The sequence below is a fragment of the Neomonachus schauinslandi genome, chromosome 5, assembly GCF_002201575.2.
Source record: "Neomonachus schauinslandi chromosome 5, ASM220157v2, whole genome shotgun sequence".
In the NCBI taxonomy this organism is placed as follows: Eukaryota; Metazoa; Chordata; class Mammalia; order Carnivora; family Phocidae; genus Neomonachus; species Neomonachus schauinslandi.
This window is the reverse complement of record NC_058407.1, coordinates 17,680,435-17,693,771: the sequence shown is the minus strand read 5'-3', so window position 1 is coordinate 17,693,771 and position 13,337 is coordinate 17,680,435. Positions and strand designations below refer to the sequence as shown.

Genomic DNA, 13,337 nt, shown 5'->3' with positions numbered 1-13,337 from the left:
TTTTTCCTCCGGGTTTTGTCATGGAAACGCTGACACAACCTCCAGACGGCGGCCGAGCCCGGCCGGGGACTGAGGGCTTTTGGGACCCTGCGGGAGCGCGGCGCACTCTGCACTCCCCGGGAAACAGCTGGACGCGACCAATTCCCGGGTAGGGGCGGGGGGAGCGCGACGCTCCGCCCCGGCGCTCGGGTCCCTCCCTCCTCCCGGCTCTCCGCGGGCGCCCTCCCCTCGCCGGGGGCTGCGAGTTGCATTTGGTAAAACCCAGCCCGGAATATATAGATCACTGGAGCGCAATGAAGTAGCCTTTGGAGAGGAGGGAGGGGGCCCGTCCGACAGCCCCAGCGGCCAGCGCAGCGGCGGCACCATCCGCGCTCGCACCCCAGCCGCCCGGCCCGCGAGGAGGCAGCGCGGCGGCCGCCGGCGGGAGCGGAGGCGGCGGGGAGGTGGAGAGGAGCGGCAGGAGGAGCAGGGGCGCGCAGCCGACGGGTCCACGCATCTCCGCACTTCCAGAGCAACTCCGGCGCCTTCCATACCCCTGCCCGGGGCTGGGGGCTCCGAGAGCGGCCGCGAAGCCCTCCCGATCGTTCCCCCACCCCGAGCCCTGCCCAGCCCTGCCCTGCGCCTCCCGGGCTCCGCTCCGCGCGGCAGGGTCCCGGCTCCTGCGCCCCGGGCGCGCCTCCCGGAGACCCCGGTCCCCGCAGCCAGGACAAAGCCATGAAGCCGGCGCTGCTGGAAGTGATGAGGATGAACAGAATTTGCCGGATGGTGCTGGCCACTTGCTTGGGATCCTTTATCCTGGTCATCTTCTATTTCCAAAGTATGTTGCACCCAGGTAGGGGGCGCGTTAGCGTGGTTTTGTTGGATTTTTTTTTTCTCTCTCGCGCTCTCGCTCGCTCACTGGCGCCGGGTTTCTGCCTCTTCCAACCTTACCTCTTCCCTCTCAGCCACCTCGGGGCTCCTTGGTCCCCGGTCTGCCCGGGTCGCCGAGTCGGGATGGAGAGGAGGAGGGAAGACGTGCTCACCTTCCTCTTCCTCCCGGCTCCAGGCTGGAGGATGGGAGCAGGAGGGGCGGTAGTTTCCCCCCCCTCCCTTTTTTCTTTGTGTCTCTTGTCTGTCTGTCTGCGAGGTAGCAGAGCAAGGTAGAGAGGTTGTGGGCAGCTCCTGGTGGTGGGGGACCGGTTTGAAGAGAACGCAACTCCCCGCTGATGCGGCGATCTGAGGATGAAAGAGGCGCCGGGAGCCTGCCGCCCTGCGCCCGGGCGCGCTGTCTTTTCCTGGGTGGGGGGCCCCGGGGCGAAGGCTGAGCGCCCCGGCGAGGTCGCCAGTCCCCGCCGCGAGCTGGGGACCCCGAGGCTTAGGCTCCCACGTGTCCCGGGCTCGGCGCCGCGCGGAGGTGTGGGGAGAGGTTGGGTGCCCGGCGCTGCCCCTCCACCAGGCTGGGGAAGGGGCCGGGCGCCCGCTAATTGCCCCCCGGGGTCTGGCTCCTCAGTGACCTTGCGGCTGGTGCCCTGGGGCCTGCTTCACCATGTGCCCCCACCCCAACGGCTCTCCCGACCCTGCGCCGGTCACGGTCCCCGGGTCACGCCTTGACCGCAGCAGTTTTGGAGGAAACTTTGGCTGGGTCCTGAGCTGACCGTCAGGTTGCTTACCCCACTCCTGGGTTCCGAGCATCCGAAGTCCCCCAGAGGGCCCCGGGGCTTGTGGCAATGAGCCCCCTCCCCCGCAGCCCTCGGGAGCTTCTACAAGTTCCACATCTGAAATGTGGACTGGAGGAGGATCGAGGCTCGCCCCTTCCAAGGGGCGCTAAGGAAAGTTTGGGACCTGGGGAGGGAGGGGCGCCTTCGAGCGCGGCGGCCGGGGGTTCGCAGCTCGGGCCCCCAAGCCCAACAGGTAAAAACCTTCCGAGGAGGCTTCGGGGCGACGCCGATCTCCCCGGGGAGCCGTGGTATCCACACCCCACCTCAACCCCGGCAGGCCCCCGCTGGGCCACACTGGCTCCGAAATCCATTTTTTTTTACGCCTCCGAGTTGCCTTTCTCATTATAGCCACAGCAATAATTTGCTTTTATAATTGCAAGGAGGGAGATGGAAGCACATTTCCTTCCAGGGAAATGGGGTTGGTGTTTTTCTTTTTGCCCCCCCCCCCCCCCCCCCCCCCCCGCGTTCTCCTTTCAGTGTGTATCTAACACTTTGAGCAGACGCAGCCCCGAATTCTTCTAGCCTGCATTTGGGTGGGTGGCAGAGGAATAAAGCTGTTCTTTCCATCAATCAGGCCAGGGCTGCCGTTGGGAGCTTCCTTGACAGCGAGGGGTCGGCCGGGCCCCTGGGCCCGGCTCCCCGCTCGGCCGGAGCAGTTGTTAAAGCGGCCACACGGCCAAGGATATGGTCTGACACTACCACACGGAACCTCAGGACATCCGAGCCAGCCTTGTAAAAGATGGCTTTTGTTTGCAGTTGGGTATTTTTAGTTCCATGTCAGCAAACTGCAGCCGTGTTTGTCTCCTCACCCAAACCGGTGGTTGGGAAACTTCTAAGGCAATTTAAAAACGGACCTCGCTGATGTTCTGGGCGGCGGGCGGTGGTTGCAGCGCGCTGGGCCAGACAGAGGCATCCTGGAGGCCAGACCAGACTCCGCCCCAGCGACTGGGGGACTGGGTGGTGTGCAAGTACACTGGGGCTCCACCAGTTTAAACAAAGGGCCGAATGATTTGGTCTAGACTCTAGACATGTGTTTAGGTCACTTAAAATTTTGCCTGGATGGGAAGTGCCAGGTAGCTCTTTGCAGAAATGCCTGGAACAGCGATGGATCTTAGACTCCATCGGGAATGCACTTGAACTTCACTGTACCTGTTAGTGGTCCAGGGAAATATAACTATATATAACTATATATGTAACTATGTAAATTAACTATAATACCACCGCTATCCATGCTTTTCATGTAGCCTGGGCTTTGCTTTTCTTGTCCGAGAATTAGGAAATAACTTTCTAACCAGAGACACCAGGAAGAAATTTCCAACTTGTAATTGGCACTTTGCTAAAATTTCCAGCCCTGGTTTTCAACGTTGGCTTGGAAGTGGCACTGGACTTTGGGAATCAGGGACAGAACTTTCTCTAAGGGTGTCCTAATAAGGATCCTCTGTCCTTGACCCTATGTTCTCAACCTTTGCTTCCCTTCCTAGCCCCATTGCCACCCAAGAAATAGCATTTGTTTATTATTCATATCTCTATGAGTATGCTCTTCTGATTACCCCCCACCCCGTCCTTAGCAAGTACTACTTTCAGTACCTTCTCTTCAATACAGACCTGAAGATGGTTCAATCGAAAGGTCTTCCTTAATTTGAATTACATATGGTTCCGTGAAAACTTCATGCCAATGGTTCATTATAACACAGAGTGTAAAAATATGTTTTGAAATCAATATTAAACATTTCCCTTTCTATTTTTTCCATTTTATTCAACTTTACTGACATTAAACATCACAGAGCTGATGCTCCATCTTTTCTACTGCTTTGAATTTCTTTAAAAGTGAGGTGATCTTTGCTTCTTCAATTTAGGGTAATGGTGGGATGATCCTTTGGCCGGGCTCTGCAGTTTCAGTCTTTCCAGATCACCCAGGGAGAGGCAGAAGGGACTGCAGCATGGCTTAGATTGGGCTGCTAAAAATTTGGAGCCCTCTGGCAGGAGTTTCACATACCTGTATCTGATATAGAAAAATAGTATTCCAAAAGAAATGGATTCCCGGCTTCTTTGGTGGCTAGAGAACACCTGGAGTCTGAGAGGAGGGAGAGAAAGAAGAAAGGAGACTGGTGATGGGGAGGGCTGGCTGTCTCTCCCTCTGAGTCTAATCTGGGGCCCATTGTCTTTTGTACTTTTCTAATTCATAAACTGAAGCAGTTCCTAAACTTGAGTAGCTGATCTTTCATTTGTTTGGAACATTCGGCAGAAGTGGGCCTTGTCAGGAAGGCAGCCTTCTTTAGATCTGTGACACTCTGATTTAATAGTTTTTGTTTAGATCAGGGCTTTTTTTTTTTTTTTTAATTTTAGTTTTAAGTAATCTCTACACCCAGCGTGGGGCTTGGACTCACACCCCTGAGATCAAGAGTTGCATGGTCCACCGGCTGAGCCAGCCAGGTGCCCCGGGATCAGGTTTTAGGCCCCATTCTAGTTCCAATGTTTTGCACAGTGCCTGACCCATAGTAGGCGCTCAGTAAAATATTTGCTGGATGAAAGCATGAAGTGGCTCAACCCTAGAAGACCCACTTCTCCAGTTTTTAGGAAGGTTGTCAAGCCTTGCCAAGAATGCCCTGTCAGTGAGTCTGGGTCTGTCTGGTGGGGACCGTTTCTTGCCTTCCGGGTCTCTGAGAGCCACGCCCCCCCCCCCCGGCCCCCGCAGACATGAATTTGGTTTAAGTCATCATGCACCAGACAGGAGAATTCCCCAAGGCCTAGATTTGCTGCCCTGAGGTATGATGCAGCTGGGGGCACTGCTCCGTGTCCTGGGTACCAGGGAAGCTTGGCCTTGTTTAGCTACTGCCTTGAAGAAACCCATCCCCAGGACGAAAACCTTTTGTGGCTGGGAGCTGCCCCTGAAGTTGGTGAGAAAGGAACCACATGCTATAGTGGTTTTTGCACACGTGTAGACCCTCGGCGAATGCATCCTCTAAAAGTGCATCCTGGACGGTTCGGTGTCTCGCATACCTGCCCGGGACGGCCGGGCTTTGATGGAGCTGCGTTGTGCAAGGCGAAGCTGAGAGGCCCCCAGGCTGCATTTGTGCCGAATGTGTGAAGACAGATTCTCTGAACCTTCCTTTTGTGTCAGTCCATAGGGTTGTGGTTTTGTTTGAAAGCTTGTGTTCAAAGAAGAGAAGCCTGCGGAGGAGAAAGCCTTTCGTCTCTTTCTCGTCCTCTTTTTTCCTTTGCCATGTGTTTACTTTCGCTGTTGCCTGGGATTTCTTTGCCTTGGTTGCATGTATTGAAAGATTATACCCTTTATTTAAAGACTTCTTGGGTTACCCCTTTGTAGTTTTACTTGATTAGATTGAAAGCACAGTGCTTTTGTGTTATAATTTCAGTCTAATTACAAACATAATATGTGCTCTTTTTAGAAAATTTAGGAAGTATAGAAGAGAAATAATGGTTTATTATTCTGGCACCCAGAGGCAACAGGTGCTTTGTTCTATAAATTATAGAATATATAGATTAAAAAAATAGTTGAGGTCACAGTATGACTTTTGTACCTGTTTTGATGTATTTTAGACAAATTCATCGTTATGGTGACTAGTTATTAAGTTTAAAGACAAAATTTAATCACAGCCTTTTTACTTTATAGACTTGCATATGCGTCTGCTGTCCCCTCCCCTCCCCCTCTTTGTAGGATGTCAGTCCAATTTTTTTTCCTTTTTTGCTGCACATGTTTAATTTTATTTTTTAATTTAATCTAATTAATTATTTATTTTTTAAAAGTAGGCTCCATGCCCAACACAGAGCTTGAACTCACAACCCTGAGATCAAGACCAGAGATCAGGAGTCGGACGCTCAACCGACTTGAGTCACCCAGGTGCCCCTGCATACATTTAATTTTACATTAAAGAATCTTTTTGCTTAGACATGAAATGAGTTTGGAGTCAAAGCAATTTGTAGGGGCTGTTGTTAGGTCATCTATCTGAAACTTCCTTTGGAAAGACATCAGGAGGGTCTCAAATATGAGACTGTTATGGATCCCGAAAGTAGCATGAAATTAACTGAAGGTTAGGACTTGTCCAGTATGGGGTCTCCCTTTGGTGGTTGGAATGTTTGCACCTCAGTGGGGCATTTTCTTAGCTGCATTAAGACGAGACTGATGCACTTAGGCAATTTCCTCCGACAGTTCTAGCCACTGCTCGGGAGTCCATGAGTCATTGCTTTCGGGAATAAAAGTGGTGGTCAGGCACCAGGGGAAGGGTGGCTGGAGATTTCTGTGAGGTCTAGGCGGGGGGGATCCGGCCTGCAGCAGAGGTGGCTGTGGTTTATATTTATCTGGTTGGAAAGTCATCTTGCTTATGACCAGCTCTGTCGGCACAGCCATTTAAAAACAGGAAATCAAAAGCTTACAAGCACAGACTCCACCCTTTCCCCCCCCCTTCAACCCACCAACTAGACAACCTCTTCTTAATCTGGGGAGGGTAGGTGCAAAAGGCCTCAGGAAGGTCATTGCCAACAGGCATGTGCGTTCAAATTCTTAGAAAAACCAGAAGTTGTTTTGCTTACTCGTTTTTTTTTTTTTCCCTTTTAGTTTCTCTTGAGTTTTGAGACCCCATCTTTATGACAAGTGAACAGGAAGGCACATCTTGTTAGGAGGTCACTGAATAGTTTGATCTGTTCAGTTAAAAATTCCTGGAAACTGTAATTTGACACATCTCAGATCAAATATGATCGATCAAAATTTACGAGTCTGTCTCTGTCTCTCTTCCTCTTCTACTCTGTGCTAGGCACTAGGGGTTGTCCTAGGCACTTGGGGAATCAATGTGGATTTTTGCCCCCGGGGTACTTACGTTCTAGTGGGATAGCCAGACTTTAAGTAAGTGCAGAAGTAAAATAGATGGCTTGTCAGATGGTGTGAAGACAGAAAAACAAAGCAGGGGGAGATGGATGGGAGGCACGGGTTGCAATTTAATATAGAGGTGATTAGGGACTGCCATTGGTAAGATGACCTTGGAGAGCAGAGACCTCAAGGAAGGGAAGGAACCATCTGTGTGTCCATCCCAGGAAGAATGTTCCAGGCATAGAGCAGCCCAAGGCCTGTCCTTGAGGTGGGGCTGAGCAGGGCAAGCCACAGATTGTTCACAGCACAAGGCAGAGAGAGGGAGCAGCTAAAGAGAGTGGGGTGGAGAGAGATTTGGGATGGGAGGCCCTGGAGGGTCTGAGAGGAGTCTGGGGCAGGTTGAATGGGAAGTGAGGATGCTTCTTACTTGTAGCTTCGCGTTTATCTTTGGGCAGCTGGTCGTGCACTTTGGTAAAGTGGTCACCGTGGAGATGCCATTTCTTCTCACTCTGCCACCCCCAAACTAGACTACCACTCAGTAAGAGAGATTTACGAAAAATTTTAACAGAGCTTGTGTTGGGAAATTCTTCAACAAAATGTTCAGGATGCGATCCGTGGTCGTTCACTGTAGAGAAAAGAACACAGAATTTGTAGTCCAGAGACCGGCTTTCAGACCTTGGCTGCCTGCTGTATCCAGTCGACATCACTCAAGATGTCTTTGTTGAATGTTTATTAACAGCTAGGCTCTGTTCTGGGTGCTGGAAATACTGCAGGGACCCAAATAGACAAAAATCCGTGTCCTCGTGGTACATTCTCCTGGGGCATGTTTAAAACATAGAGCATGTTTGGGGCGCCTGGGAGGCTCAGTCAGTTAAGCGTCTGCTTTTGGCTCAGGTCATGATCCCAGGGTCCTGAGATGGAGCCCCACATCGGGCTCCCTGCTCAGCAGAGGTCTGCTGCTTCTTCTCCCTCTGTGCTCTCTCTCTCTCAAGTAAATAAATAAAACCTTGAAACAAACAAACAAACATAGAGCATGTTTGATGATGACAGAACAATAAAGCAAGGAAGAAGGAGGTGAAATGGAAGCAGCCAGGGGACTGCAGTTTGGAGGAGGGTGCTCAGACAAGGCGTGTCTGAGAAGGGAGCTTTAAAGATACAATTTACCGAGGACATACAGGAGATGAGCCGGGGGAAATAATACAGGTGTTTATTGGGTATTATTTCTGAAGGTTGACATGGGCCAGGTGTTTAATATGTTATTTCTCAAAGGAATCTTACAAGGTACACATGGTGATTATTACCATTTTATAAGGCAGGGACACGGAGGCAGAGAGAATCTCACTTGTCTAAGGTCAGATGGAGAGGATTGAGGAACCACGGCTGTCTGACGTAAGAACTGTTGCCCAGGCCGTCTGGTAAGGGCTCTCAGTTGGGGTCTCCCCCCTCTCCCCATGTTTGGAAATGTGTAGGGGATGCTCTTGATTGTGTCTGAGGATTGATGACATCAGTCTCATTGGCCGGGCCAAGGATGCTAGACATCCTGCGAAGGATGGGATCTTCCCGCCCGTCAGAGTCATCTTGCCCAAGTGCCAGTAATGCTTCTCCTTGAGAACTAGCTCAAGACTCTCCAGGCTCAAGCAGTATCTGGCATAGTAGTGGCCACACCCCACCACTTGGGCAGGGGCCCGGAGATTGTAGCAACTTAATAATGGATTGAATGACTGACTGCGTTGGAAGTGACAGCCTCAGAGATTTTGTCCCCTCTTTGCCAAGTGAAGGTAGCAATATTCCCTCTCCAACGTGGTGCTGGCGGAAGGATTAAGTGAGAAACGAGAAGGAAAAGTGCCTTGAAAATGGCTGCAGACGGAGCGCACACAGATTGTTGGAGTAAAAGCACTGTGGTTTCTCATCCTGAGATCCTAATCTTCGTGTTTACGACAGGGTTTATCTGTTTTCGTATGTGTGCCCTGTCACGTTTACTGGGAGGGTCCTGTGTCCAGACTGCTGTGAGTGTCTTCTTTCTGTCTGCACTAGCCTTCTATCAGCTGTGCCGGCACACACCATCCCCCACCCCCCGTGGCCGAAACGGAGCTCTGCCTCAGTGGCGCATTTTATTTATTTATTTAATTTGATTTGATTTTTAAAGATTTTATTGTTTATTTGAGAGAAAGAGAGAGAGAACGCGCAAACATGAACAAGGGGGAGGGGCAGAGGGAGAAGGAGAAGCAGGCTCTGCTGAGCAGGGAGCCCGACTCGGGGCTCGATCCCAAGACCCTGGGGCCATGACCCGAGCCCAAGGCAGACGCTTCAGTGACCTTGAGCCACCCAGGTGCCCCTCGATGTCATTTCTGAAGCTGAACTCAGGAGGATGAGAAGTCATTTCAGAAAAATAGCAGTTGCTCCGTGGTAGTCCTTCAGTGAGCAGCAGTTGGGTGGCTTGCGTGGCTCATGGCACAGGACAGAACTGATTGGCCTTTGTCACCACACTTGAACCTGCTGTGTGCAGAGGAGGCCCATATGGCTTCTGCCTGCCCAGGAGCCAGTACCCCCCACTCTTGGAGCCTGGGGGGCTGCCTCTGTGGATGGCATTCATAGCCGGGGCAGAGGCCCGTTTGCGCCACTGTCCCCAGAGCAGGTACTGGGATTCAGTTAGAAGGTGTAATCCTGATCTGGGCGAGGCCAAGGTGTACTTGGTGCTCTTTGCTGGCCTACTGCTTACTTTCTTGGAGAGAGTCCTGCTGGGCTTGATCGCCAAGGAGGGAGTCCATCAGTGCTCAGCGTTCTTTACATGCTGAAAAAGTCTCTCTTTTTAGGCACTGGACCCTCCGCCAGATGAACTTTCCACCTCACCTGATAGAGACCAGTGGTTCTCAACTGGGGACCATTTTGCTCCCTTCTCTCGCCCACTGCAGGGAACCTTTGGCAATGTCTGGAGGAATCTGGTTATCACACCCGGGAGGGGGAGTCCTACTAGTGTCCAGTGGGGAGAAGCCGGAGATGCTGTTAAACATCCTCTGTGCCCTGGACAGCCTACCCGCCCTTCCCTGCCGCCCGCTCCCCGCCCACCACTGCTCCCCACCAACAAAGAATAATCCAGCCTTGGGCGCCTGGGTGGCTCAGTTGGTTAAGCGACTGCCTTCGGCTCAGGTCATGATCCTGGAGTCCCTGGATCGAGTCCCGCATCAGGCTCCCTGCTCGGCAGGGAGCCTGCTTCCCCCTCTGACCCTCCCCCCTCTCATGTGTGCTCTCTCTCTCTCTCATTCTGTCTCAAATAAAAAAAAAAAAAAAAAAAAAAGAATAATCCAGCCCAGAATAACAATAGCTGGGAAACCCTTATTTAGAGTCTATTATTTTTCTGATGCTTTTTTAAGAACAACACACACATACACTCACACAAAGAATACTACAACCTTCCTCACTTCCTGAGCACCTAGTATGTAACAGGCAATGTGCCACCTGCTGTATTTGGATTAACACATTTAATCCTCACAATCTTGTGAGGTGAGCATTTACCAGTCCCATTGTACAGGTGAGGAAACTGAGGCTTAGAGGTGAAGGAGCTTGTCTAAGGTCACAGACCTGGAGAGTTAGAACAGGACCCCTGCCCAGGTCCGACTGACACCATAGACTATGTTCTTCACGTCACCGTTATGCTCCGTGTATGTGCTCTCGCTTTCAGCTAATTAGGTCAGGAGGTAATTTGTTTAGAAGGGCCTTAAGCCCAGCTGTGGACTCCAAGTGGGACATTCACTGATAGCCTCTTCTCTTCTTACCCTACACTCTATCCCTGGGTGAGCTCATCCCCTCTGGGGGCCATACTGTCATCTGCGTTCAGATGACACTTCTCACTTCAACGTGGATGTGTCCTGAGGTCATGGTCCATTTCCTATGTTGCCTCCTGTGTCCAATCTTCAACCAGTCTTACGTAGCCAGAATAAGGGGATGGGTGTCCTTCCTCGGCACGCTGTGGTAGTTTGTGAGCACGCACTTGCCATCACACACTCTGGTGTGTTGGGTCATTAAGAGCAGCCAGGTCTCGTTTACCACAGTACCTCAACATCTAGAACAGAGCCTGGTACGTAGTAGTTGTCCTGGTCACTGTTCAGGCTCCATAAACTGGGTGGCTTATCAACAACTGGAATTGATTTCTCACGGTTCTGGAAGTTTCAGATCAGGGTGCCAGCATGATTGGGTGAGGGACCTCTTCCGGGGCACAGACTTCCTGGTGTAGTTCCACATGGCGGAAGGGGTGAAGGAGCTCCCTGGGGCCCCACCGTCATGACCTAATCCCCTCCAAGGGCCTCCCCTCCTAATATCATCACCTTGGGCATATGCTTCCAACATATGAATACTGGGGGGGGGGGGGGGGGGCGGGGAACACACATACGTTGAGACCATAGCAATAGCTACTCGGTAAATATGAAAACAGTCGAAAGAGTGAACACATTGACATTGATGGGCAACCAAGAAGAAAATCCCACTTCCTGGGGTGGCGAGCATGGAATTGTCAGCCATCATCTTTGCCGATTGGCTTTTCAGTTTGATTCGGCAGTGACTGAGCTGGCACATCAGAGGGCAAAGAGGAACTCACTTAACACCATGGCGAGGTGTAGACCCAGCCAAAAAAACTGAACAGCTTTTGAAGGTGTGGTTGGTTGTTAGGTGCTTGTACCCACGAGAGGAACCCGTATGTCCCGGGAGGGGATCTGCTCGTTCACCCGGAATGGGAGGGTCTGAAACAGGACTGTCCTCGGGCCAGCAATGTCCAGCCAGGATGTACTGTCGGCTGCGTGTGTCACTTTAAATTTTCCCGTAAGCACATTGAAAAAAAGTAAAGAAATGATAAAAACCACAGGTGAAATTAATATCTAAAATATCCACTTAACAGGCAGTGGATATTATAGATTGTTGAGATTTTACATTTCTGCGCGAAGTCTTGGAACTCCAGTGTGTATGTTATGTTTACAACACATCTCGATTCAGACCAGCCACACTTCACAGGCTCTGCAGTCACACGTTAGTGGCTACCCTATTGGGTGGTGTCGCTCCGAAGTGTTAGAGAACTTTTTATGGATTAGGGCTTTTTGTTTGCTTCTCGTTTATTTTGTTTGCCCCTTTCCCCTTAATTTAAGGCACATTTTATTTCCTGGGTCTAAGTTGAACCCTCTGGGAAGACTGTTGACCATCTGGGACTGTAGGTGTTAAATAAGAGATGTTAGCTGTGGAATCATGTATGTAGCTGTGGAATCAAGTAATTTCCAGCCTCTGAACTATCTTCAGAGTCTTCTTGTCATCTGAAGCTCGACCCTCCTAATGAGACCCTGACAAACTCTGTAACGTAGAGAGAGAAACAGTTATCAACTCCATTTTCCAGATGAGGCAGTGGAAACTCAGAGGGGTTCAGGGAATTGCTTACATTTGGTTTAAAATGATTCTAACACAAATGTTTGAGTGCAAAGACTGGCCCAAGGAACATTCATTCTGTGGGAGTGGACAGAAGACACATAATTAACCATCTATGGGGCCAAATGTGGTTGGGGTTACAAAGAGAGACAAACTGCTAAGGACGGAGCTGGGGATCCTTGATTTGGGGGGGGTGTTGAGGAGGACTTCACGGGAGAGGTGATGTTTGTTGGGCCCAGAAGGATGAGTAGAGAATTGCTAGGGAATATGGGAGAAAGAGAGGAAAGACATTCCAGGGGAGGGCACCTGCCAGAGCAGGGATGAGGCAGGAAGGAGAGTGATGTCTTGGAACACAGGAGGCTCCGGGGGGAGAGAGGGGGTCAACAGTGGACCTGGAGGGTCCCGAATGCTCTCAGGTTTGAATTTTATTCTTGGGACCTGGGAGCCATGGAAGGTTGAGGATCTCCTGTTTTTCACATGATGAAATTTAAGCTCCATTTAATTAAACTCTCTTGTTTCATTTGAAGGGCAGAAGTTTTCAACTCACTTTCTCAAATGAACTGGGGCCAGTTTGCAATAGTTTCTATTATTATCATTTAATGGGAGGTAAGAAGATTATTCATGCATGTCTAAAGTGCAAAGTAAGAAATAGCTAAAAGCACTCTGTGATGGGATTTAAAACTCCACTGTTTGCTTTGCTTGTGCCAAAATGATAGGCCACGGAGGTTAAGTTTCAGTCTCTCAGTTGCTAATGGTGCCCTGGGTTCACCCTCAGAGGCTCTGGAAGAAGTAAGTGTCAGGAGAAAGGAAAAGTGTGTAAATAGTCACAGGGAGAATTTCTTCCTCCAGTGTGAGCTCCTGGGCGTGTCTGGGGTCCAGCTGCAGCTGTGGGCTGTCCTGGAGAGGGGCAGTGTAGACTGGAGAACCAAGTCAGCTGCTTCCTCCTGGGAACCAAGGCCCAAAGGTCAGGCTTTGGGGCCCCGAGGAGACTCGCCCTGTGGGCTGTGTGGGGGGTCTGATCTCATTGTCCCCCTGAGAGATGCTGCCCTATGTAATCTTCATATCAAAAGGCCCCCTCTTTTTACCACTCCACTCCTGGGCTGTGGGAGAGAGGACGGGTTAATTATAGAGCTCACACACAGCATAAAAAGGCATCCCTGGCTTTCAGAATCACTTGTGGGGGGCATTGTGCTTGGTACAAAGCTGAGGGCCCCCTTCATTTTCTCTGCTAGACTGTAGTACTTGACAGCCATTGATAAATATCCTAGAGCTGGTTCCCACATAGGGGTTTGATCCCCTTTTGTACCCCCCTTGGTCCCCCTTTTCCCATTAAAACAACGCACAGAACTTTCCAAAAGGCTTCATTTTTTAAGAAAGTGAGATAATGGTGTAGATGTGCATCATTGTTTAAGGGG

The 13,337-nt window shown here is 50.8% G+C and overlaps 1 protein-coding gene across 2 annotated transcripts in view; it reads left to right on the top strand.

Moving 5' to 3' along the window:
- The first annotated feature begins 653 nt into the window (after nt 1-653).
- The window catches only part of CHST11 (carbohydrate sulfotransferase 11), a 259,142-nt gene continuing 246,458 nt past the window's right edge, over nt 654-13,337 (top strand). Inside the window, exon 1 of one of the 2 annotated variants that reach the window (XM_021687589.1) lies at nt 654-817. In XM_021687589.1, the coding sequence (XP_021543264.1) occupies nt 715-817 (103 nt within the window). In that variant the 5' untranslated portion in view covers nt 654-714. Of the gene's footprint in view, nt 833-13,337 lie in introns of both variants that reach the window. The other variant, XM_044915832.1, reaches the window with a different exon arrangement.